Raw genomic sequence first — 27,458 nt, forward strand, 5'->3', positions numbered from 1 at the left:
TGTCTACACAGAAGGTCCGCTTTCTAGATACTCTCCAGTGCTGGCTGTTCCCCTAATACCTCAAACAGGGACCTCTTGTTTATGATCAGGAGCGTAAACGCTGTCTGCTTACCCCCCCAACCACCCCCGCCTCAACTTGGGGGTGATCAGGCCACTTGGAGTCCTAACTGCAACCCAGGTTGAGATCCTCTAACTCAGCACAGTCCGACCTACAATCTATAAGTTTGTATAGCCTTGTGCTCACCTAGTTTTTCACCTAAGTTTATTGAAATAGCATATCAGTGATTTCATTTCATGAATAATGAATAATCCTATTGGGGAGCGGTTGGAAGTGGTGTGGGGTGGGGGGTGTTTACTGCATGCCTCACAGGTGCCCCCTAGTGGCAGGTGAGGACTTGCTTGAGCAAACACATCCTGTTTGCTGGGCTTCATGAGGTAGTCAGGCTGGGAGAGACCAATAAGGGGAGAAAATAGATCATGTTCTCTTATAACAGAATAGATATTCTGAACAGAAGTTGTGTCTCTTCAAATGCCACTTCCTGATGAGCTGTGTTATGCTGTGTTATTAAGATTACTGGAAACTGACAAAAATCATGGCAAATCAAATCTGAGGCAGGTGGGTATGAGTGACAGGCAGGCAAGAAACAGCAATTTGTAGCTTCCTGGTCTAAATCAATCACTCATTCACAGGAGATATGAGGACATCTATTCTTACAAATCCTGGCCATAATCTGTATGGATCATCTCTACTCAAAAGTAATGTATTTTTCTGACATGCCTGATGTGAAACTCATTTCCTTCACATTGCTGTCTAACAGACATGCTGCCTTTCCTGTGTTTTTCTTTCAGTGTCCTCTACGGGAACAAGATTACCGAACTCCCCAAAGGTCTCTTTGATGGTCTGATATCACTCCAGCTTCTGTGAGTAGCTTTTCATTTGAAGTTGTTCATGTAGCAAAACTATCCTGCCAGAATGATGACCAAGCCCGGTCATGCACATTCAACCCAATGGGAAAATCATTAAAATGTTGATCTGCTTGGAAAACAACTGACACTGTGGCTTTAAGGAGAGGTGGTGTTGCTTTGGCAATGTGTTAATTCAGCGTATATAGGGAAGGTGTGGACAGTGGAGCGATAACAAGAATTGGCTTGACATCCCGTGGTTAGCCTCTCCCACACCTCTTGGCTGTTGGTTTTAGACTTGCGCTAGCAGAACTTAGGGAGTTGGCCCATGCTCTTGGCTCGGGGTCAGGTATATTGCAGAAAATGAGAAGGGCAGCTTTGACCTGATGCTACCAGCACAGTGAAAGGCATGAATTCATTTGACTGATATCCTCAATCAGGCTTTGATAGGGTTCGAATCAATGGGAGGAACTCATGGCTACTTAGAGCTACATAGAATGATACAAACAGAAATAGATCATTCGACCCAAGTAGTCTACACCAGTGTTTATACTCCGCATGAGCCCACACCCCCTTCTAGTCTCCTTTCCTATATCCCTCTATTCCCTTATCAACAAGACTCATACAAGATTGCCATGGGCGTGCCTAATGGACAGAAGGTTTAGTGCTTCATGATGGTAAGCAATCAAACTGTCGTTTAATCTTATAAATTATTCATTATTTTTCAAGAGGCTCAGCCCTTCGTTTTGAACTACTAGAATCAAATTCCTTTGTTTAAAATGATCTTCAATCTTCATTCAATGATAATAATACAAAAAATTAAAAAGAATTGAAAATAAGCTTCATCCAGACTAACCAAAGAATAAAATACCCAGTGCATGTTTTTTGTTAAAGGAAGAGCCACAGTATCTCACATCGGTCCGAACTGTCTTTATATTCAGTGGAGTCCTGTAGTAGAGCACGTACTTAGCAAGTGAGGGGATCTTGGTTCGATTCCCGGGCACGGCAAAATATTGGGCAAGTTTCCTTACTTCATATGCCTCTGTTTACCCAGCAGTAAATAGGAATCCGGTTGTGAGTTAATTGGCGGATCATTTTTCTGGGGTTAATAATCCCTTCAAAAAAAATTATAATAATTTGGTCACTGAATCCACGACTGTTTGTGGGACACTGCTGTGCTCAATTGGCTGCCATATTTTGCCCACAAAATATACAGTTAATTCACTTTACGGTATATTCTGTGAAGCGATTTGAGACGTCTTGAAGACGTGATAAGGCTCTATATCAAATGCAAAAAAGTCAAGGTTATTATTGTTATGAAGCTTGCAGCGCTTGGAAGTTATGGGAAATCCTACAGACCAGGTTGTTAATGTGCAGGTGCAGCTTGTCTCCTGCTCAGAGTCACGCAAACAAAGTAAAATATGCACTTTTGCAAAACTCATTACTGTCTTTGATCTTTTTTGGAGGCTTTCTACTACCAACCGCTTGTTTTACAAAAATCTCTATGGAGCTTTAAGTCAACAACGGCCAGTGAGCTACTGGGATAATCATTCCCTCAACAGTAAAGCCTCTGGCTGGAATGAAATTTTCTTCTTATTCTCTGTTCAAGCGAACTCATATCCCATATTCTGGGCCGTGGCCCATCTAAATCTTTCAACTTATAAAAGGAAGATGGTAAACTCTGTTAAAAATACAAGGTTTTGCTTCATTTTATTACTTGTTGGGGTACTTGTGTAATTATGAAGGTAAGCAAAATTTGTCAATGAGTTCAGTGGGTTTTTATTCTATTCTATTCAGATTGTTTTCTGAACTGAGAAGTTGTATTAAACTTGGGAGTCATGTGCTGATCCTGCCACACAGGCTTCAGGTGAACTTTCAGTCCTTTTAATTTTATACTTACAGAATACCAACCCTAACATCTTCCCTTTGTAACATCCGTTGTTTCTTAAATGGGTTCAGTGTCCTGGCAACTGTTCTAGTTGTTGGTTACCCTCTGTGTAAAGCAATACTTTCTGGTCCATGTCCTGAATCGTCCTTCACACTCCTGAGCCTGCCCTATCTTATCCTGATAACTTTGTGTATCTGAACGAATTGCTCTGGATTTACTTACTCGATCATATAGAGTTTATACAATACCTCTTAAGGTTCCTCTGAGATGTCTCTTTTCAAGATTGAAGAGAGCCCTTGCTTACGCAGCTGTTCCTCACAGCTCATCTCACTGGGGTGCAGCCTCGATGCTTTCCTCCAGACTGCCTCCAGTACCTGGGTAACCCTCATTTGGTGACTTTACTTGGGACAAAGATGAGATATGTCACTACCTGATGCTTAGTGGTACATTTTCCTTCAAACACTGGGTCACTCAGGGTTCGTTGTTGGGTAAGTATCGAGAAGAATTGGTGGGACAACTATTTTACCATCTTTAATATTAGGCTCTCTTTTGATTTAATGTAAATTCTCAACAAAGCTACAGTTCTGAAATAAAAGAAAATATTACAACAGAAGTTTAGTTTTTTCAGATGTATGTTTTCAGGGAGTAAGTGGTGCGGTAGGTTAGAAAGTCTAATGTCTTTACTGGTGGGGTTCATCATTATTATTATCAGACACTGGTACAGTTGTTGTCTACCTGCTGAATTAAATAAGATCTAAATTGACTATTCTTTTAATGCTCTACAGGCTCCTGAATGCCAATAAGATCAACTGTCTACGTGTGAACACCTTCAGGGACCTGCAGAACCTCAATCTCCTCTCCCTGTATGACAACAAACTGCAGACCATCACTAAAGGACTGTTTGCACCACTCCGGTCTATTCAGACTCTGTATGTACCCATTTATGCACCATTTTCTTTTCTCAGACAGATAGGGAAACAATGCGACCACAGAGCAGACTTAGTGAAGGAAGAGCACAATCATTCAAGATCAAGTGGAGGAGGGCAGACTCACAGAGGAGATCCAGTAAAGAAAAGACCACATTACAGAGAGTTAATCAGTGGAGATGTGGGGATAGATGAATGTTTGATTTCAAGATTGTCAGATCTATCCAGAACTTCCCCCAGCACAAAGAATAAGCAGTTAGATGCCATATCAAATAGGGTTAGAGTTCTCTGTGAAAGAAATGGACTCAATGAGCTAAATTACATTTTCTCATTCCCTGATATCTTCTGCTATTATTCAGTCATGGTATTAGCATTCATTCTTATTGTCTAATGAGTCCATGTCTTTTGAATTAAGGGGACAACCATGATTACAGGGCAGGCTGTGTATCAAGTGCAAAGGTTGTCTGAGATCTCTTGCTGGGTATCCAGTCACTAATTCAGGACACTGAGGCCAATTGTAATGTCCCGACTGAGATCAGCTTAACTCAGAGCGGACTGAGGATGAAACCTTGGACCTTCTTGGTCTTTATGGACAATTGGCCTGATGTTAAATCTCTCCTTTTAAAGGATACAATTCACTTAGGACAAGGAAAGGATGTGATGGAGATGTGCCCAGTTCTGGGATTATGTGCCTGTTTTTGTTGACTTTAATCAAATGTATTTTTTGGTTTTGCCTTTGTCATGTTGAAATCCAGGCACTTAGCCCAAAATCCTTTCGTGTGTGACTGCCACCTGAGGTGGCTGGCTGACTACCTCCACAACAACCCCATTGAGACCAGCGGTGCCCGATGCAGCAGCCCTCGTCGCCTGGCCAACAAGCGCATCAATCAGATCAAGGGCAAAAAGTTCCGGTGCTCAGGTAACCCACTCTGAAAAACCGGACGTGCTTTCACTTGGGATTGGGAATTGGACCAAGGATTGTAACTGGGGGATGGGAAGATCTGAGATAAGTGCATAAAGCTGGGTTGTCCTTGACAATAAGGAACCAATGTCAGTTAGAGGAATGAATAAAGGTAAGTTCCAGCAATCTTTAATAATCTTTGCGAACTCATCTGTCTAATTATATATTTTGCATTGGCAAGAACCTTTTGTTGTGTGTTGTATATCTTCCCCAAAAAATTATGAGGCTCTCAAATTAGATTTGACTGTCTGGAACGGCAGTAATAAGGAAATAGGCCCATCTCCTCAAATTAAATCTGCAAAATGTTATTAAGTTAGATGAAAAATGGTAGGAAGTGGAGAGATGGATGAACAAGGTTAAACAGTTTGTTTTTTTCAGATGAAGATTAAAGGGACATCACCAGAGTTTCTTTTAAATAAAGGGAGAGGACTGTAATGTTTATAATGTATATAAGAATTATGATTATTTTTATTCAGTTGGTATTTGGAATATTTGGGGTTTAATACTGAATGGTGATGATATAGTAGAGAACGCTTCACAAATCTTATTGCTGTGACCACAGCGAGGGGAAAATGGCAATTGTAAAAAATAGATTTCAATATCAATGTATCTTTTCAAATCAATCAAAACCATAGGTTCTGTATTTGGAATGAAAGGTTCAGTAACATTAGTTGACAGCGTGGGTAAGATGTCAGTAAGAAATGAGTCAATAAAGCTTTCCCACTTTCTCATTGAGTATAAAAGCAGCACGTAGGGAGTAACAGCCATACAGATCGGAAAGATTCCAGATTTGATACCAAACCTTTGCTGATGGCACTGAAGGGTAGTGGGAAGCCGTAGGTGTGACAATTGGCTTAATCATCCCAAGGATTGGTAAAGTTCAGGCGGGAAAAAAGATAAATTCACATAGTCAAGTGCAACTGCAACAAATTAAATCGCCATGACCCTATTTGAGAAGAGAAGGAAGTTTCTTTGGTGTCCTGGCCAATGATTCCCCAAATAAAATTGATCACTCACTTCATGGCTGTTTGTGGGACATTGCTGTGGATCCCAGTTGGGTGCTATGTTTCAGCCACAAAGCACACAGTCACTACACTTTACAATATATTCTGTGAAGTGCTTTCAGATGTCTCAACGATGTGAAAAGGCGCTATATCAAATGCGAAAATTATTATTATTAGCAGACCCTGAAGGGAAAGTTGCATAGATGGGTCTCATTGGTTTTAGAACCAAGCATGCAATTGAGGCAGTTCATCAGGGGCTGAATGACTGCTGCATCGTGGCATATTTAAGTATAATTTGGTGGCCTCGGTGAGTAATCAAATATTTGGAAGTTTTTGAGAAGGAAAGAATTACTAGGCCTGGCAAGTGTCACTGAAACTGATGTCAAAGGTAGAGCTTAACTCAGCAACCAGATGTTCTTCTAAGACTAAGATGAAGGACTGGTCAATATGTTGCAAATTACACAAGTATATGGCAGGTATCCAGCGTACTTATACTATATATTATTTTTGCTTTTTTTGTCTCCTCCAATTTTTGCTCTGATTTTCTTCTCCTAACTCACTGCCCCCGAGGTGATGATTCATGCCTGCTCCACTTCCACAAGTGCCAGCAGAATTTCCACTACCTCACCCAAGTGACCATTCCTCATTTATGAACCTAGTCAACCATGAGCACTGATCCAGATCGTACCCTCATCCAGCCTCTACACATGCCCTCCTCAGCAGTTAGGAGCTGGACCTTGGCTTTCCTTATATCTTTAATAGATTTAATAGAGGTGTTCAAAATTATGAAGGGTTTTGATAGAGTAAATAGAGAGAAACTATTTCCTCTGGTGGATAGATAAGTAACCAGAGGACACAGATTTGAGATAATTGGCAAAAGAACCAGAGGGGAGACAAAGAGAATTTTTTTACCGTGAGTTGTTACAACCTGGAAAGCACTGACTGAAAGAGTGGTGGAAGGAGATTCAATATCAGTTTCCAAAAGGTGGATAGCTACTTGAAAACAAGAATTTGTAGAGCTCTGAGGTAAGAGGGGAGGAGTGGGACTAGTTGGATATCTGTTTCAAAGAGTCGGCACAGGCACAATGGGCCGAATGGCCTTCTTGTACGCTGTAAGATTCTATTTGAGATTGCTGAGACTGATTAACTCAACACAGAGCAGGGACCTTCTGTAGAGTCCATATACCCTCTGAGCTGTTTGGGAGCAGCTCTTATACACTTGCTATAGAATCAATGTTCTTTGCTATAGAATCAAGTCAATGTTCTTACAAGTAAGAATAATAATCCTTGCATTTGATATAGCGCCTTATCACATCGTTGAAACATTTCAAAGTGTCTTACAGGATTTACTGTAAAGTGAAATGATTGTGTATTTGTAGACAAATAAAAATATAATTTGTGCAGATGCATAGCTCACAGCAACAATGAACAATTGTACCCTAAATCCTTCGATTGGCCAATACCAAGCTGATTTTATGAATCACAGGAATGTAACAAAGAACTACCCCATTGTATAAGACAAATGTGAGATCTACACCATCGAATGTGTGGAAAATATAAGGCAAATTAATAGCTTCTCTGCCACCAAAGTTGTCTGTCATGCCCTGAAATATCAACTCCTCCACTACACTGACCATTGGATTTATAGAGTTCGTAACATGAGTGTAAAGGAGGTGATCCTTTTCATGAATCAGTGCTATGGATTGCCTATTTATCATACGGACAGTTACACATCACTGAATGGATAGTAATTGAGGTGGTTCTAACTCTAGCACAGAAAACCTCATTCCTTTCCAAGATCAATCCAGGATGGACATCCCTTTTGCACTGTGCATTATTCTAGAGATGAATCAGAAAATTGCAGTACAAAAAATTGACAAATAAATCCCGGATAGACACATGGATAAGGAAGTAAATCTGGGATAGACACATGGATAAGGTTAGGCTTTAGTAAACACAGGCATTGAACTAAATTGCAAAGTCACAGTGATCCACAATGTATCATCTGGCCTTTATTAGTGAACCTCCAGTTTGGGCTAAATGTAACTACTTTAGTTTAGAACAGCTTTGCTTTCTTTAAAACAAATGCAGCGAGAAGCAGTCAGAGATTATTTCCAGTTCTACCGCTCGTGTACCACCAGTGTGATGAAGGCAAAATATCTGTAGTTGGAGCCATATGACAAGAGAAGATTTCTTGCATTTTCATTTCAACAAAAAAATCTGTTTTTTTTCTTGCCAATTTTTCTCCAGTTTTCTTCCTTCTTTGCCTAACTGTATTTTGACTTCTAACTTTTCTTCCATTGAGGTATAGTTTCATGGCCTCCAGGCATGCTCTCGTAACTTGCCCGAGTGGCCATTACTCATGTGCAAGGTTTGACAGTGAGTACTGGCTATTCAGTAACCGAGGGCAACACAGTCAACTTCAATCATGTCCTCATCTTACATCCACTCAAGTGCACTTTCCATCTGGGAAAGGTACGATTAGGAGTGGGAACTCTGCTCTCTAACCTAAGGGAAGTAAGGACAATTGCAGCCCAAATACTGTGATCAGTTAACTCATTACAGACTAGTATTTCAAGCCTTCTGGTACCCTCTATTGTTTGATTCTTAAAGCCCAAATGAGCATTGATAAACCTTGTCTACTGGTTGAAGAAGAAATGTTAGTTGAGGCATTAATTTGAATTCCAACCTATCTCAATTAGGTATTAGCTTGGCTCTATGGTATTGCACTCACTTCTGGGCCAAAATATTGTGGTTCATTCCCCTTGTCGGGTTTTGCTCTTGTGGTCTACGATAACACTCCAGTGCAGTAGGGAAAGTACATTTTTGGAGGTGCAACCTTCAGGTGAGATGTTAAACCAAGATGGTCCCATTCTGCATGTTCTTCAGATGGACGTTAAAGATCCAAAAACCATTTGAAAATGTGTCTTGGTCTCCAGCTTGATTAATCTTTCACCACATGGTTGTTTGTGGGATCTTGCTGTACATTAAACGTGTGCTGCATTAGCTTACAAAAACAGTCACTACAGTTGACATTAAGCACTATGAAGTGCTTTGAGATGTCCTGACGTGTTAAGGTGTTATAAAAATGCAAGTTCTTTCTTGCAAGGTAGTGTGCTGTAATTAGGAATTTTGTTTTTCCTTTCTGAAACACTCCACTTAGAGATTTAAAAGTGGAATTTAAACCCAGCTTCTCAGAAAGTGTCAACACTCAAGGGCTGCCTTTATGGCTGAATTGAATTTTATCTCCAAACAAACCCAAATTTCCCTGAAAAATGAAACCTTTTGTATACTACTGATTTCAAATTATCAGACGTTCTCAATTACAGACCACAATACAAGCACAGACAGATGCACTGGGCACTTGAGTTTACTTTGGACTGAATATTAATTCCAATGGCGGCTGTCCAGTCACAGCTCGTATGGTTATCCCAGCTGTTTTGTGGCACTAATTCCACCAGTTGCCTCATTAAATAGTCCTTGAAGCATTGCTCCTGAGCAGATTGTACACCCACATTCTGTATTTAAAGCTAACAGTTAATTTACAAGTCTCTGAGGGTGCCTTTCCTTAAACCTATTATAATGCTGTTCCTCTTCCTACAGTGTTGAACGGATTGTCTGAAGGGTGACAACCCACATAGTGCAGTCAGGCTGTCACAGGGGATACCTAACTAATCCTGAAACTATTGGATGCTCAAGACTGAGTATTAAAATAATAAGCAATCTGCAAAAGAGTGACCCCCTTTAGAGTGGATCAAACAAGGTGCTGTGCGGAGTGTTATAAGTTACTTTGTTCAGTTACTCAATGAGCAGAAATAGACAGTAGATTCCACAATTTGCTGATCATTAAACATATTTTCATTGTGTGTGAAGAATAATGGGAATTCCTGTTACTATACTGGGTCACGGGGAGAGGTAATTGATCCTGACTGTTGACCAGAACTTGCTGACCAGCTTCCATGATAAAATCCTCACATTTGGTACAGTGTCTTTCGTGTTGGGAGGACATGCCACAGTGCTTCACAGCATATGCTGTAAAGTGGAGTGACTGTGTGTTTTTGTAGGCAAAAGTGGCAGCCAATTTACACACAGCAATGTTCCCACAAAAACAAGAAATGACCAATTTTATTGGGAGATTGTTGGCTAGGACACAGAGAGAAACGCCCTTCTCTTTTTGAATAGTGCCTTGGAATCTTTAATGTTCACCTAAATCGTGGAAGAACAGCAGAAAGTAGACAATGGTGAACTGAACACAGCTGTTATTTTCTTTAAAGAAAGAAAATATAAAATACAATCCCCTGGCAAGAAAGGGTTTTGGGGTTCTGTTGCTTTCACTTTCAGACAATTCTGCCAATGACACAGTGCCACACTTTCAAAGTCCTGAAAGGTTGTCAGTAACACAACCCCGCTGGTATGATATGTTCCATGCTTTCAGAATAATGTCAGAGGCTTAGCTGTATGCTGCTTAGTAGTCTCAACGCATCACCTGTGATGTGCAGGCTTCAGTAATTATCCTGAAGCAATGATTTTTCTCTATAAATCCAATAAACCACCTCTGTCTCCAGCAAATTAGCTGGGCCAGGTGCCTGCTTAGCTCTGGCAAGAGGAGGTTGTTGCCATGGCTTCATGATTACAGGGAGACATCATACTGTCCTTTTTTGCTGTGTCGTTATATGTCAAGGTTTAGTGAGACCTGCAACAGCTCAATTGTCATCTATTTATTTGGCTAAGTGTACGGTGTTTTTATACAGAGCACACATGGAATGCAGAATGCTGATGGGGCTCTGTGCACTGGCTGCCAGCTACTACAGTACTGACTGGAGAGTGATTCACAAAGCTACCTGCACTGCTACGGAATAAGGGTATCAATCAGCCAGATAGGTGGCTGGAAGACAAAGTGGCATTGTATTTCATTCTAACATGGAAGTGTCAGCCTGGTACATGCTTGGTGTTGTGTGGCAAAATGTCTGTATGTGACGTGGGGAGTTGTGCAAACCCTGATTTGGGAATTTGAAATTCTGGGAAACATTGTGAGAAAGTGAATGATTCCAATGTTAAGATTTGATGGCAAAAATCTGTTGCTGATACCCACTTGTGAGCCTTTTAAGAATAAGAGAAACAATGGCACACATTCCTGATGCATAGACAAAACATGATGGTGGGACTTGAGTGACATTAGTTCACAGTACCCTAAAGCTGCCTTCAAAGTGACTGAGTTACTTTGTCAGAAGGTCAAACTCACAGGGATCAAGGAAGTGGCCTCCTGACATAACTGTCATGGAGTCCTGTAGCTCAGTGGTTAGAGCACTCACCAAGCAGGGTGAAACCTTAGACAAGGTTTCCAGGGATAGTAACCCTTTTTTTAAAAAAAATTTAAAAATAATTTGGTCATTCAATCCACGACTGTTTGTGGGACACTGCTGTGCGCAATTGGATGCTGCATTTCGCCCACAAAGTACAGTCAATTCAATTTACAGTATATTCTGTGAAGCACTTCGAGACTTCTCAAGAATTGAAAAGGCACTAAATCAAATGCAAGGATTATTATAACTGGGTACTGACTGCTCACAACTCTGCAAAAGTTCCTGTTTCTAGGAAGAGGTTTCTAATAATACATGGAGCAATGAGGTCACAGATTACATGCTTTGTAGATCGATCGAGCTGGAGTAATTTGTTGGCCTGATGAAATGAAATATCTCAACATTGGTCCTACGTCCTCTGAGCTTTGGAACTAGTGTCCGGTAGATGCTCCCTCAGAATGTTTCTCTGTACAGTACTAACAGGTTCTGGATGCTGCAAATGAGGCAGCACCTTGAAGCATGCGGCTTATACCTACAGCAAGAGAATGCCTGGTGTTGCAAGTTAACAGCTTCTTTTAATTGGATGATCTGGCTCTACACTTTCTTTGTTTTGTTTTGCATGGACAATTGATTGACTGTCAGCTGAGCTTCCGGATTGTTCTCTCTTATCTTTCTGCTCTCCTTGGCGTTGCCTAACACCGGCTCTGAATCTGGGCGAGATGTTCTGTTGTGCTTGATCTAACCATGTGCTTCCAAGGTATGAGTAAAACATGGTTTTGTCAAGCACCATGGGACGTCTCGTGTCTTTCTGCAGCATGATCAAGCCAACACCCCTCTTCTCCTCCCTCCCTGGCAAGCTGGGATCATAATGGAGTTTACTGAGAGGAAGTTCAAAGATCAGAGGTGTGAAGGAACTATAGGCTGTTAGAGCTTCGCAAATAATTACAGCTGTGCTCGCCGCTTGTTGTTTCTCTAACTTTTGCAGTAGCAGAGATTACTGAGGCTCTATTGACCATAGATGCTACAAGTATCAACTACAATGGTACTACCCTCCTTGTGGGAGAGGTAAGCAGGATCTCCTTGGAGCTGAACTGGCTCTGAGGTGACGTGCTTGGCAATGGAATGTCGGAAACGAGTCAGCCCTCTGTGGCGGTCTCAGTAGTCTGATTCCTGAGCCAGTTCCGGACTGGGATTTCCATGTGTACGTGGGATGTATGGAAATCTCAGCTTGGTTTGGACACTCTTAAGCATGATGATGGGCTTCCGCACGTGTAAGACACCCGATTGACCCCCAAAAACTACCATGGTATTGCGGGTTGTGGGGTCAGGGGGTCAGAGGGTTAAATGTGCCTGAGGATATTGTAGCAGATGCGACGGGCAAGCTCCATTTTTACAGAAGTAACCCAACAAAAAGTAGTTTTCAGGTGGATTTTTCTTCTCTCTGCTTACTTCCTGCGCAGGTTTCGATATCGCAGCCATGTGTGCAGTTAACAGTCACAGTACAGTGACGTGGGCAGTGTGAGGTTTAACACAGTTGCCACCAATGCCACTCCACCAGTGGAGTGAGGAGACTGGAACTGGGGAAGGACAAATTAGGAGACTTTAAGTCTTTCATTTTCCCCTTCGTCCTCAATCGCCAACCACCATAAGGAAAATCAAAAGCAAAGCTTAACACATCACCTCTCCTGCTTGTGGAGCTACCTTCTGGACACTCTTGTCTTCCTTTGTCCACTGATAATTAAATTTTAGAGTTAACTATCTCGTTGGAACCATACATTGGGTCAAGGAAATTCCCTTGACTTGCTTGTTGGCACCCTGGTACAAAATTTTTGTTTAAAATAGTGCTGATTTCTTCACTATTTCTTCCCTTTCACCAGTCAGGGCCATTGAAGTCAATTGCAGCACCAGTTTTGCTGCCCAGACTAAGACAAGACATCTCAGCACAGACCAAGGATAACAGCAGGGACTTCCTTGATCTCCACAACTTAGCTCCACAGTAGGCTGCAGAGCTATCGAGGAACCTTTCATTTTTGCATTGTTCATTTCCTAAACATACAAATCCAAGAGAAAAACCATGATCAGGCTGCACAGTCTTGAAGTGTTTTGAGAACACTGTTGGGGGAAACATCCGGGTAATTTAGAAGTATTTTAATTTACATCACGAGTTAGACCCCAATGTTACACAAACATTAGCTCATTAGAATAGAGGTGAAAAACACTAATAGATTGTTTCTAATCTTGCCCAGTGAGGTAGCCCAGTGTGCAGAATGTTGAGGAATCAAGCACAAATGGCAACTTGCTATTGCCCCACTTGGCGTCTGCAGTCTGTAACACTGCTTCTATCTCATTTCAGATGCATTTCATAGGATAAACATTTTCAAAAGATCCAAAATTAAAAGATCAGAGAAAAAAAAGCATCAGTTAATAAATGTGGTTAAAACTTTGATTTCCTATACGATGAGGCCCATCCAAGACCCAACAGAGTAAATTGGACCAAGAGGCAACTGGCCCTAACTCCAGCAATAGTCTTGAAAGCTTCATCAGAGCTCTAACCGGCTGCTTATTGTGTGCAGGGTCAGAGGATTACCGAACCAAGCTAAGCGGTGACTGTTTCATGGACCTGGTTTGCCCTGAGAAATGTCGCTGTGAGGGCACCGTTGTGGACTGCTCCAATCAGAAGCACACCAGAATACCCAGTCACCTCCCAGAACACACCACTGAACTGTAAGTTTCCTTCATCCCCCGGCAAGTAATGCAGAGACATCGGTTCAATCTTCCTAACCAACTGAGGACTGCATCTAAGTGTGTAATTATTCAGAGCCATTCCTAGAGTTTATAATGAAGCTAACGGCAACAAGCTAATGAGTTCAAATTAATAAGGCTACAGTAATTGCAATTGAGTTGAATTTCCTTTCCTTTATCCTACCCAGGGTGGACTGTACACATGTAGAAAGTAATAGCACCATAATGCACTTGTACCCAATGTGCTCTGATGTGTGGTCTAATTATTATTTAATAAGGTGATATCGCTGCCTCTTGTTGCTTACTTGGCAGTTCCCTAACATGCAACGTGTTTAACTATCTGGCTTCTTTTTCTCACCTTAGGCGGCTGAACGACAATGAATTGACCATCCTGGAGGCAACTGGCATCTTCAAGAAACTACAGAACCTGCGCAAAATGTGAGCGTGTAGAGTGGAACGCTAGGGTCTCGCTCTTCCAGCTAGATGTGTGTGTGTGTTTGTGGGAGGGTGGGGTGGTGGTGAATAATCCCATTGGGTTCAGGGGACTACTATCCTTAGTTCTACTTTGTAACACCCCTTGACAATAACCAGGTCTGAGGAAGAGGCTTTTCTTTCTGGATTATAGATGATTTCAGTACCTTTCCTGAGGTTTGATTCTGAAGGCCTGTGTGTTGCGGTGCTATAACAACAGGCATCTGGTTTCAAAGCTTGCTTTTTAATCCAATGTAAACTCTTCTGATTTATTGATAAATTCCCCAATGGAATAAAAGCTAAATATTCTGCGCGTGCTTACTAACTCGTTCCCTGAGCTGCCAGTGCTCTGCCTCTCACAGAGAAGTCCCTATTACTCATATCTGGCACCTCTGCATTAACCCATTTAGTACCACAAAGAGCGAAAGAAACTCTGTTTGCTTTCAAGAATATGTCACATGTGTCCCATATATATGTGTCAGTCTGAATCTTGTTATGTATTTGTGATTGTGCAGCTGACTGTATGTTGTGTGAGAGGCACTATATAAATGCAAGTTTAGTGTGTGAGTGTATAGGTTCTAGGTTTCTATGTCTTCTTTGTCCCTTTTGAGTGTTTTTGCCCAGGAGTTTGTTTGTCTAAATATATATGTAGATTTGTGTGCTTATCAGTATCTAAATATATCTGTATGGGGGTCACTCTTTGTGTCTGCCAAGGTATGTCATCGGTGTCGCATTCTCTGTTTGTCATTCTCTGTGTCTCATCTCTGTGTCTCAATCTGTGCCTGAACCATTGTGCCTCATTTACGATGTCTCAGTCTCTTAATCTCTGTTTATTTCTAAGTCTTTGTCTCTGTTTCTGTGTGTCTTTATCTGTTCCGGTATGATTTTTGTGTTGGTGAAGTTGAAGAGTCAAAATGCTGAGCAACAGAACATCTTCATATATACGAAGATGCTCTAGTCAGCTGTAGCAGGGGTAGATGGAGTTAAGAGCTCCCCTTATATTGCCCCAACAATGTTCTTGAATCAAATTTTGGAAGCACACTCAGTCACTACTTAAACCACTGACATTTCCATTTCCTGCACTATTTATTCTTATGAATTTCTCGAGGTGGATTGCTCCATTTGTGCTGAATTACAGGCAGTTTTGTGCAATGGGTTTGATTCCACAGGGAACTAGACTGAGAGACTGCCCAAACTCATTTCACTTGTAGACATCTGAGCACGGAGACTTTTAGTCTAGTGGCAATGGTTGGATCTGAATCCAGGCTCCAAGGTCGAGACGTCTGCAAAGCCAAACACTGAGGCTCCATTCTACCCACAAATGGGAAACTAACATAAGGCCATTTGGAGAGAAACATATTCTGGTTCTCATATCATTTGTTACAAATACAAAGCATATAGTTCAAGAATTTAGGACATTACAAAGCATGTATTTTGTGGCTTGGCCAATTTTTTAAACAAATCAAATAGGTTTTGTTGTGAGAGGCAATTGATCGATGGATCAAAATAACTATCCTGCTCCTCTTCACTTTTAGCCATTATATGTATGTGCCCTGTGTAGATCATTCTTTTTCCCTCACAAGAATTACCCTAAAACCACAGAGTAGAAACGCAATGCAAACCATCATCAAAAATACTGGAGATCTCTCTCTGTCTCTCTCTGTTTCTCCTGCTACATGTCCCACCACCCACCCACTCTACATCAGAGGCCCATAATTCTCCTGGCCTAAGCCTTAAGGATATTGTCTTCAAATTTAAGATGGAAAACATTCTTAAATTCGGTCCTAAACTTGTTCTTTTTAAAAGTTGTGGAAAACCAGCATGCAAATTTAGATTCTAGTTAAAATAAATTCAAATGTGTGTGCAACTTAAATTTCAAGACAATGGTATTAAGTTTAAGAAATGTTTGGTTCTAATGAGATCCACTCTCTCTCTCTGCCAACCATATATATATATATATACATACACACACATGTCGGACATACAGATCTATAAACTCCTTCTCACAGCACTGTACCTCAGCAGAGATGAACCCCTGTTTCCCAAACGCATGACCTGACGACTTGTGCAACTAACTGATCAATCGTTCTGACCTGCTGACCATGTTTCCAGTCATTCTATCACTTAGGATTGATCTGCAGTATTTCAGGGCACTGCTGATGACCACACAGCCAACCTGGCTCCTCGGCAGGATCTGGAAGGGCAGACCAGTCACTGGGGGCAAAGAGTCATTCCACTCAGCTCCTGTTAACCCAGCAACTTTAATGGGTATGCTGGTCCTAGTTGGACAAGCAGCGGGAAAGCTGGCCAGACAGCAATACCAATGGCAAGCTATGTGGTTTTAGCTGGTTTGACTCCAGCAGTTACCCCAACGCACACTCTGGGGTCCCCAAACCTTGACCCTTGCCAATCTGCGCTTATTACTTTCCAGAATTAGGTAAGCAGGATACGACCCTCCAGGGGGAAAGTATGGATGCCGTTCCAATAATCTATCTCTGGGATTTCCATGTGTAGGTGGGATGCGTGGAATTCTCAGTTTGGTTTGGATATTCTTAAGCACAGTGATGGGTTTCCGCATGTGTCAGGCACTCGGCTGACCAAAAAAAAAATTGGGTTTGCTCTGCCAATATCTCACTTAGTGGGAAACCTTAAAGATCTTATTTACCATATTTTCCATTAGGTTCTTCCAGTTCTCAGCTCAGTGACTCAGAGTATCTTTCATTCCAAAATCAAATTTCTGCATCTTTGCTTCAAAACCCTTTTCTTCCTGTTGTTGGGGAAAGAGTAAGCATACTGTGAGTGACATTACTTTCCTGTTATTAGAAATCTGAGCAACAACAAGATCCGAGATATCCGCGAGGGAGTCTTCGAGGGGGCTTCAGGCATCTTAGAATTGCTGTTGACGGGAAACGAGTTGGAGATGGTCCATAGCCGAATGTTTGCAGGTCTCTCCGGACTTAAGACCCTGTAAGTACAGAGCACTTCTTCAGGCCCTTTTGCTGGGATAAGGGAACAATGGTGTAATGTACAAGAAAAACATGGAGCATGATTTGGGAGAAGCGAAAAGGATTGAATGGACTGATATTGGAAAAGCTTCAGCAAAATATTGAGGTCCCTTTGGAGAACAGGGCCTTCATACCTTTTTAAAGCCTTTGAAAGCGTTTTATCTGGAAGTTGCTGAGCGAGCTTTTTTTCATGTTCTTTGATGTTTTGTGTGTTGCAGAATGCTGCGAAATAATCTCATCAGCTGTGTTAATAACGACACCTTTACTGGCCTGAGCTCAGTTCGGCTGCTGTCTCTATATGATAACCGGATAAGCACCATTACTCCTGGTGCCTTCAGCACACTGCATTCCCTCTCCACCATGTGAGTGCTGCTTTCAGTTAAGCCATTTAAACGAAGAAAATACGGCCTTATACAATTGAGATGTCTCAAAGTTCTGTTCAGTAGTAATGTTAAGCGTAGTGACAATTTTTGTAGACACCCATTGTTGTCCTTTTTCACCAAGAACACCCACCAATGACCAACCAATGCGGAGGATTGTTGGCCAAAACATATGCAGAAACTTCCTTCTCTTTTTCAAAAGTGTCCTGGGATCTTTAACGCTTACCAGATCAAGCAGATGTGATTTAATGTCTCATGCAAAGGACAGCACCTTCAACGATGTGGCAGACATGTCAGTACTGCAATGGAGCATCTACTGCAACACACTAGATTGTGTGCTCAAATCCCAAAGTGGGGCATGAACCCACAACCTTCTTACACAGATGAGGGTGAGGGTGCTATCAACTGAGCTAAAGTGACACATTTAGTGAAGAGCTCCTTACATTGTGCCAACTCCCAGTCAGTTTCTCAAAGCCTCACTTCTTTTACATTTAGGTAATTTCCTGATAATAATTGTATTATAATGCTAATCCTTGGATTTGATACAGTTCCTTATCATGTTGTTAAGTTGTCTCAAAGTGTTTCACAGAGTATAGTGTAAAGTGAATTGACTGTATATTTTGTGAGTGAAACGCGGCAGCCAATTTTTAAAAAAAATGAGAAATCAGTTCCCTCCTTTGTAATATCCCAAATTCATGCCCACTCGATGGCTTCCTCTTCAGGTTGACATTTCCATTGATTTGTAGGAAGTCCACATGGTACAGATTATTTACCTCAGACTGTGATCACAGAACTAAAGGGCATTAGTACCGAATTAGCATTAGTCAAGCGTGACGTGAGACCGGAGGAATGTATTTCCTTTCCTGCAGAGTACTGGATAATTGCAACAAACGTGGATAACACTTATTTCTTAACCTTTTTTCATTTAAAAAACATCTTACTAAATCTCTGGTTTTACGAGTAGGAGAGAAGGTCATAGACAAAAGTACTGTAGAACCAGGCAACGCCCCACCTGTGGAATGCAACTGGTCAGAGTTGAAAGTGCCTTTGGTTTGGATTGAAATTCTTATTTGAATCCCCAGGAGGGGAAAGTACGGAAGAAATTTTCACAGAGTTTTATCCACTTCCTCCCTCAGGAGAGTGAACATGTTGGGTAGCGCTTAGCAGAAGTGGAGATGAACAAAAGGCCTCTTTCAAAGACCTTTGCTCTCTGTAGGCCTCTTGCTAATCAGTACTAAAGCCTAGTCCTTTCCAGGCAATGATTGTAAATGTGTATGTGACTAATGGTAATCTCTGTTGCTACAAGACAATTGCCCCAGGCCCAGGCACCCAAACCACTAACATCAGTGCCAATAGATTCACAGAATGAGAAATCTCATTTGCATTGGATGCTCAATTAACTGGATCCAAGTTCAGTTGGGTCCAACGCCTTGGGACATCCTCCCAACGTGAAAGGAGCTCTATAAATGTAATTTTGTTGTTGTTGTTCAGTTCCTTTGTAAGTTTTGCTCCTCAGGTGCAGGAAACAAAAATACAGCATCAACACATTACGCAAAGCATCTGCGCACTTCCTTATTAATAATAATAATAATCCTTGCATTTGCATTATCCACTTTTTTTTCTTGGTCTCAACCACACATCAGTGTGGCTGAGAAGATAGATGTGAAATTCTACTCTGATCTAAGAGGTTCCTGAGAGGACTTTAGTGGACAACATTCTGCCAGAGTGTCTCTGCCTCTCTATGTGGAATACCAGATGAATGGGGTTGAGAAGAGGCACTCGGCTGCACTTGGGGCTTGATACCAGACCAACTTACACACCATAGTACCAACAGATAGAAACTGATGTTTGCTTTTAACTTTTCCACATATTTCTCCCCTCATCCCCTATTATTATTATATTATTATTCTCCATCCTTGATTAATGCTTGAAAATCGATCTATTGCACCAGCAATCTGTCGTTATCTCAGCCGTGACCAATCTAGATGCATGAGACAAGAAACTAAATGTTAGAGGGCTATTTTCTAATATTTTAATGTTAGGTGCCACAATGATCCCATGCTTGACTCATATTTTCATATAAAAGATATGAAAAGGGTTAGAAACTCTCCTTAAAATGATCCAAACAATAGCAACCATAATGGATCCAGTTAAGCCTGATTATGTCTTTATCAGCACATACACATGAGCACATTCAGCAGCAATCAGTGTGTAGTTCAGAACCAACTGCAGTGTAACTCAGCTAACCCAGCACAGACCAATGATTGAACCACAGGTCAGTAGCACACCACTCACATTGTTCATTTATTGATTGAGCATTTAGGAGAGACTTGAACTTAGTTAGAATATATATTCTGTGGCTTCTCTAATGCCCACTGGTTAGCTCCCAGATTCAATCCATGATCTGTACTGACATAACTGATCCCAGCTGGGCTTACAGTTCAGGTGTGCTTGGGAAAGGGAGGTCAAGTGGGTCACTATGCAAAGGCTCTGCTGGAGATTCCTACGCACAGTTGTTGGATGAGGACAGGATGGATCTTAAGTGTTACCCCACTTCCATGTAGTTGAATACCCTGCTGACATTCACTGCCAAAAATCACATGCAAATAATAACTATTTGGGTCAGGCACTGGAGGGCAGCCCTGTAATTGTGAGGAACTGTAGAAGGAAAATCTAGTAAAATGTGCCAAGTGAGGAAAGAATATTATAAAGCCTTGAGCAGCATTGAACAGTCACAAAGCCTAATGCTAGCTTAAAATGTTTTATGGAATTAGCTCTGTGTGATAGGAACATAAGAAGACCAAGGTCCATCCTGTTCGCCTTCCACCATCCTGGCAGTCACATGCACATATCACATGCACATACCAAGCTATATACTGTATCCCAAGATATTATTTCCTAAAAGAAATCTATCTAATTTGCTTTGGAAAGAATTTTAAAAAATAGGAAAGATGGAGAAGAGAATGAAATTGACAAACCCAATCCACATTTTTCAAAACGTAACCCTTAATTTTCACTAACTTCCTCAGCAATCTTCTCTCCAACCCGTACAACTGTAACTGCCACCTGGCCTGGCTCGGCAAGTGGCTGCGGAGGCGAAGGGTTGTCAGTGGCAATCCACGCTGTCACAAGCCAAACTTCTTAAAGGAGATCCCAATTCAGGACGTGGCCATTCAGGATTTCACTTGCGATGGTAAGAAGAACTGTGTCAAAATGGGTAAATTTGGCTGAGTGTCTCAGCGTGTAAAGTGGGACAGACTCCTGGAGGAAACCCTATGTATGTGACGCAGGCCCATGATTCTAATGTGATCAGTTCCTGCAGCTCACAGATGGGGATCTCTGTTCTTTGCACCCCAAGGCATGCTTTGTTGTGTCCAGGCTGCATTTACACAAGTCATTTAACCAGCAGGTGATTTTCAAACCCTGTGTCATTAGTTATACATGATGAACACAGTAAAGCAACTGTGGATTTATTTGCTAAATATTTGGTAAAAAATTAAATAATAATTGCACGTTGAAGTAACAATTTCTTCCACACTTTCCTCTCACTCACCTCAGATGGTGGGAATAGCAACTAAAATGGGTTTATTCCTCAGGCAAATCATCTGTCGCTTTATTTCGACCTTCGGATTGAGATGTATAATCAAAGCAATGTGTGAGCACAGGTGTTGTGAATCATTACTTGAAAGGTTAAATAGAGCAATTTTATCCGCAGAAAAATATTTTGTGCAATTATGTTGATTAGACTAAATCGTGATGGATTTGTAAATGGATTTCTCCTATTTTTAAAAAAAAATCCAGTGAACATTACTCATTCCCACGGCTGTCTTTTCATCTCCTACCTCTCAGTGCAGACATAGCGAGTGACTCGCAGGTTATTTATAGAAATGAAAGGTACATGATAAAAACGCTCGGCTCCCCTCCTTGCAGCCTTATCCATTTAAATTATTTTCCCTGGCAGATTTTCTGGATATTATCGGAAGACTAAAGGTCATTCTTCTATGATATTACTTTCTGCACCATGCCACGGTTGTGGAATGTTGATATGTAAGGCCTGGACATTTCATCCTTTTACATTCCTGTGAAACAGTACCAGACTGCTTTGTCTTTAACTTTTTTTTTTAGATTTCGAGATGCTCACCCTCACCAGTTGATTCCCTTCACACCCGTATGTCTCCTATCTTCTCCTACCCCACTCCTCTGCTTGCCCACTCCGTTCGGCTAACTCAGGCTTACTGCATATCCCCCATCCTAAGATTTACAAGAATGGTACCAGGAATGAGGGACCTTGATTATGAGGAAAGGCTAGTGAGGCCAGGATTATTCTCATTGGAGCAGAGAAGGTTACGAGGAGACCTAATAGAGTTCTTCAGAATCATGAGGGATTTGATAGGTTAGAAAGGGAAAAACTGTTTCCACTGGTGGGTGTGTCGGTGACTCGAGGTCACAGATTCAAAATAGTATCTAAAAGAAGCGGAGGGGAGGTGAGAAGAAATGTTTTCACGCAGCGAGTTGTTCGAATCTGGAACGCATTGCCTGAAAGGGCGGTGGAGGCCGATTCGATAACAACTTTTAACAACACAGTGGACGGGTATTTGAGGAGGACGGGTCTGCAGGGTTATGGGGAAAAGGCTGGGGAGTGGGATTGACGTTACATTGCTCTTTTCAAAGAGCCGGCACAGACTCGATCGGCCGAATGGCCTCTTTTTGTGCTGTACGATTCTATGATTCTATGATCCTAACCATCGGTGTCCAGAGGTCTGGTTCTATATCTCCAAACTCTAACCCCTCTCTTGACCCCTCAGTTTCCCTCCCCCCCCCCCCCCACTATATGTCTTCAAGTCCTATCTCCTAACCTACCTCGACGACCTCACCAATGGTCACCTCCCCTTTCCCCTTCTTCCATGAACTGGAATGTCAAACCAGACGATGAGTTCAAGTCCTGATGTGGAGCTTGAACCTATAACCTACATTCAGCAGGTGACTAGTGGGATAAAGGGGGATGGGGGGAAGATGGATGGGATGGAACGGACAAGGGCAGATACTTTTAATGTACAAATACCCATCTTATATTGTCCTGTATGGAGGATCCACAGTAATTTTGATTGTATAAAAATAAATTTCTCCTGTTTTTCAGTGGACAACAATGAGAGCAGCTGCCTGCCAGTCTCCCGCTGTCCTGAGTTGTGTAACTGTGCAGACACAGTGGTTCGATGCAGTAACAGGGGTCTCCGTGCCCTGCCCAAAGGCATTCCCAAAGATGTAACTGAGATGTGAGTACAATACCATTTCGGTCTATCTGGTTTTCACCTCTCTTGTACTTATTCATTCATAGTTTAATGGTGAACTTGTCTGTGTACTTCAACAAATCTGATCAGATACCAGGTTGCATTTTGAGGGCATTTGAGTAGATTATTGAGATAGGCAAGAACTCTTCAGAATAGAGGCAGTAAGTCTGGAACAGTACTTTAAGATACACCAGGACAAGAAAACACAGATGCAGGGGTGTGAAGAGCAAGTTATGAGAGATAGTAATCTGTACATTTGATACAGTGCCTTTTCATATCATAGAGACATCTCAAAATGCTTCACAGCATATACTGTAAAGGGGACTGTTTATTTTATGGGCGAAACGCATTGCCCCTTTGAATAATATTAGTGGTGCAAATGTTGCTACCTGTCTCCCCTGAGTCAGTACTGGGGTTAATGTTACGTGTTCTGTTTTACAGATATCTGGAAGGGAATCAGCTGACTGCAATACCCACAGAACTGTCCAATTTCAAGCACCTGTCACTCATGTAGGTGATTCCGCATCAAAAACCACAAATGTTGGTCCCAAAGAATATGCAGTTTAATGTCTTCCTGGGAGTGAGTTACAGATATAAATTTCATCCAGAACGGAAATGTCAAGTGATGTTGCAGACGTTTTTAGGGAGATGGATTTAGAGAGATGGACAGTCGAATAAATGGGGACACAACTGGACACTGCTTCCGCAAAATGGAAGTATGGCACATCAACCAGTGAGAACTCCGCTTCACCGCGGTTTGCTTCTGAGGCAGAGTTTCCAGGGCGGAGCAGGCTCGATGTGCTGAATGGCCTTCTCTGCTCCCCGCCTACCAATAAGATTAAAACAATTGGGGCGGATAAAATCCTTCCATGAAGAATAACTGCAAGAGAGAGAGGGAGAGAATGATCTGCTGGCGTGGACTGGCTACATGTGCTGGAGAGATTAGTTAAATCGTATCACTTTGGGGCAAGCTGAGTAGATCTGTAATGCTTAAACCTGCATTATTTCTCTGAAGTTTTCCACAGTTTACTTTTTTTATAATAATTCTCTTTTAGAGAGGAAGATGTGTGGAAATATAGGGATGAGTCATATGAACCAGCGCTACATCACCCATTCATTTCAGCAGACTGTGCTGAAGGGTCTGGTGAGAGAGAGATCAGTAATGCTGAGATCATAGGAACATAAAGCACTGGGCACAGAACTCTTAAACTGCGAAATAATGACTACATTTTACATCTTTGGAAATAGCACTGAAGAATGATATCCAGTGTGGATTGGAATATCAATCTTGTGCATGACACCCTGATTGCAACTTCATTAATTCTTTTAATTAAGACTTTAATCCAGGATTACAAGAATTCTAGTTCTGCTTTTTTACTGATCTTTGTTGTGAATTATTCATGCTGGGATCAAAGGCATAACATGGTTAATGCTAAACATGGCATGTGAAGAGATTTGCTTCGCTGTTTTCTGACAGCTTGATGTTGAATATTCTCGCCATGCCTAGTTAGTTAGTAGGAGTGAAACCAGTTTCTGTTATGAAACCAGAGGTCAGCAGTCCCTCCTTCTACATGGAGCAGGTGAGCATTTAATCCCTACATGGCTATATCTTCCCCTTCTACCATCCAGCATTGAGGCATTTCATCCTTTGACTCCATTTCCTGATCCCTCCCACTCCTTATGTCCTTATGTCCCTGAACAGGAAGTAACAAGATTCTCCAGAGAAAGGTACAATGATTTTTTTCCCAACTAGTGTCAACCATTCTTCCTATTTGGCAAGGAGTTTAGTAATAATGGGATATAATTTACAATGCTTATATGGAATCCATGGCTAATGGGAAATTCTCATCTATCTAGTTTTGAAGCACATTCTCAGAGGATGACTGGACTTCTAAAGGGATTCCCTATTAAGGAAATACCGCAACTTAGACTTCATTGATATGAAGAGGTGTCCAAGATCTGCAGCAGTTTTTAAAGTGAAAGGAAAGAACAGGGGATTTTTGATGCTAAACAATTCTTTGAAACCATGCAGAGCTGCAGAAAATGCCTTTAATTCAAAGTGTATACATGTTTGTACATAACAAAGCAACTGCCACAGCATTTGGGGATTCCAGGAATACTATGAATTAAGACAGCTTTGAGTTATAACAGTGTAAGGAATTTCATTAAGCACAAGATTTTTATGTGATCTACTAGTGGCAGCTCTTCTTTGCTCCAGTTTTACAGAGTTTGCTTTAGTCCCCTGATGACTCTCGTAATCGCTCAGTTTTTGTTTTGCAGAGATTTGAGCAACAACAGTATCAGCATGCTCAACAATTCCAGCTTTAGCAACCTGTCCCAGCTCTCAACACTGTGAGTACTATGTCCATCACCCAAAACTGTATGTGTGTTACTGCCTCTCATTGTGAGTACCATATCCAGCACACAATTCCGTGTGTATGTCACTACCTCTCACTGAGAGCCATGGCATCTGGTTGAATTAATGATAAGCCTAGTAGCTACTCCATTGCCTTATTGGCTGCACATAGTATATAGTGTGGAGACCAGAGAAATGGAGTACATATTGATAAATTTCTCATCCAGCAAGGTATAATATTACAGTAAATTCCTGGGATTGAAATTGTCCTTTAATTCCTTTTAATGGCATGTTTTCCAGGATCTTGAGCTACAATCAGTTGAGGTGTGTGCCTGTTCATGCATTTAATGGTCTCAAGTCTCTACGTCTGTTGTGAGTATTAACTTTGACAGAGAACATTCATTGAACATTTTATTTTTCCTATTGCTCTGTATTTGTTTTTGGAATCGTTTAGAAATTTACAAGGAAATTAATCTGTTGTTTTCCACATATCAACTGGCTAAATGGTCAATTGTTTGAGTCCAGTTGGTAGTGAATAGATAGTGTAAACAGATAGGGCCACAGAAAGAACAGTGATTTATTGGCTGTGGGAAAATAATTCTGAAAGCGTAATTGCATCTTTTAGTCTCTTATCACTTTCAAGTCATTTCACAGTGTTGCCTATCTTTATTAATACCATCTCCTCCTATTCTTCCACCCATGTCCTCTGCTCTTTCAGCTCTAGTTTATTGCTTATTCCTCACTTTCTGCATTGCTCCATCATTGGCCGACCCTTCAGTAATTATTTCTCTGCTTCTAAAAGTATTTTTTGAACACTCTTTGCCTTGACCATTTCTCTTTGCCTTCAAACAGTCTCAACAACCTATTTCTTTGACCATACTTTTCCTCTCACATGTGCCGGTGAAGCACTTTGAGACTTTCACCCAATGTGAAGGATGCTGTATACATGCAAGGAGTGTTGCTGTTTCAAGCTGTTTCCAATGGAAGCTGCTCATATTCAGCACCGCCTGATATATAACCAGAGAACAATGCTCACTCTTGCTCTCGCCACCTCCCACCAGTCGTCAGATGAAACCTTTGCAGGAAGTGGCATCTCATAGTGACAGCTCGCAATCTGTTTGTGTTGTTCATATATTGCTTTTGAGACTCCAGAGGAATGAGACAAAAATCGCAGGCAGGATGTTCGAAGCCTCTCCTGTCAAGGAGGTCTCTCCAGCTGCATTCTGCAGGCTCTGTATTTTTGTCAATAACTAATTTTCTGGCACTTCTAAACGACTTATCAAACCTGACTAGAATGCCCAATGAGCAAAGTTTTATTTCTCACAGAACTGGCTTTCAAGCATGTCTGGCAAGGGTAACTTTTTGACTTTGGACTTAATTAGCTTTGTTGAAACTGGGTTCCAACGATTAGCCAATTGGTAACATCTTCAAGTTTTGATAGGGTAAACATAGGGAAGATGTTTCCACTTGTGGGGGAGACCAAAACCAGGGGCCATCAATATAAAAAAGTCACAAATAGATCAAATAGGGAAGTTAGAAGAAATGTCTTCACACAGAGAGTAGTGGGGATGTGGAACATGCTACCACAAGGAGCTGTTGAGGCAAATAGCATAGATGTATTCAAGGGGAAGCTAGATTGGTACATGAGGGAGAAAGGAATAGAAGGTTATGCTGGAAGGCTGAGTTGAGGAAGGGTAGGAGGAGGCTCATGTGGAGCATAAACACCGGCATAGACCAGTTGGGCAGAAATAGCCTGTTTCTGTGCTGTATATTCTAATGTATTCTAATGTAATGTATCTTATTAAAAGATAAATCATTGATCAGAAGCAAGTTTGTCCTCGTCCTCTGACCATCATTCTGAATGTGGCACGGATGAGTTAGTAGGATTTGCCAATCTCACCCATTCCCTACTCTCATTTCTTAAGTAATTCCCCATTTATCTGCACTCAGTGTTAGCAGCAATCTGTCTAAAAAAGACATAGATTAGACACGTGGCAAAGCTCTGTGACAAGTGAATGAGTCCCTCTATCTCCGCAGCTGATCTGGAGAAGGGACTGAGTGGGTCATTAGACCCTGTCCGGCGTGAAGGACGCTGTATAAATCCAAGTTGTTGTTGTTTTATATAGGCTCTGCTAATCTGATATAAAGTGCTTCAAATGAACCCTGATATCCCTGTGTTCAAGTCACAGAGTGCACTAGCTTTCCCTCACGTTACTTTTGAGACTTTGTCCGCC

The 27,458-nt window shown here is 41.5% G+C and overlaps 1 protein-coding gene across 1 annotated transcript in view; it reads left to right on the plus strand.

Moving 5' to 3' along the window:
* Nucleotides 1-27,458, plus strand: part of LOC103177282 (slit homolog 3 protein) — a 108,467-nt gene that overhangs the window by 53,302 nt on the left and 27,707 nt on the right. Inside the window, exons 10-21 of the mRNA XM_042340066.1 lie at nucleotides 850-921; nucleotides 3,577-3,720; nucleotides 4,473-4,636; nucleotides 13,556-13,706; nucleotides 14,088-14,162; nucleotides 17,019-17,162; nucleotides 17,419-17,562; nucleotides 20,610-20,773; nucleotides 22,718-22,853; nucleotides 23,310-23,378; nucleotides 25,149-25,220; nucleotides 25,525-25,596. Of these exons, the coding sequence (XP_042196000.1) occupies nucleotides 850-921; nucleotides 3,577-3,720; nucleotides 4,473-4,636; nucleotides 13,556-13,706; nucleotides 14,088-14,162; nucleotides 17,019-17,162; nucleotides 17,419-17,562; nucleotides 20,610-20,773; nucleotides 22,718-22,853; nucleotides 23,310-23,378; nucleotides 25,149-25,220; nucleotides 25,525-25,596 (1,407 nt within the window). The remainder of the gene's footprint in view (nucleotides 1-849; nucleotides 922-3,576; nucleotides 3,721-4,472; nucleotides 4,637-13,555; nucleotides 13,707-14,087; nucleotides 14,163-17,018; nucleotides 17,163-17,418; nucleotides 17,563-20,609; nucleotides 20,774-22,717; nucleotides 22,854-23,309; nucleotides 23,379-25,148; nucleotides 25,221-25,524; nucleotides 25,597-27,458) is intronic.

The sequence above is a fragment of the Callorhinchus milii genome, unplaced genomic scaffold (assembly GCF_018977255.1).
Source record: "Callorhinchus milii isolate IMCB2004 unplaced genomic scaffold, IMCB_Cmil_1.0 Scaffold13, whole genome shotgun sequence".
Classification (NCBI taxonomy): domain Eukaryota; kingdom Metazoa; phylum Chordata; class Chondrichthyes; order Chimaeriformes; family Callorhinchidae; genus Callorhinchus; species Callorhinchus milii.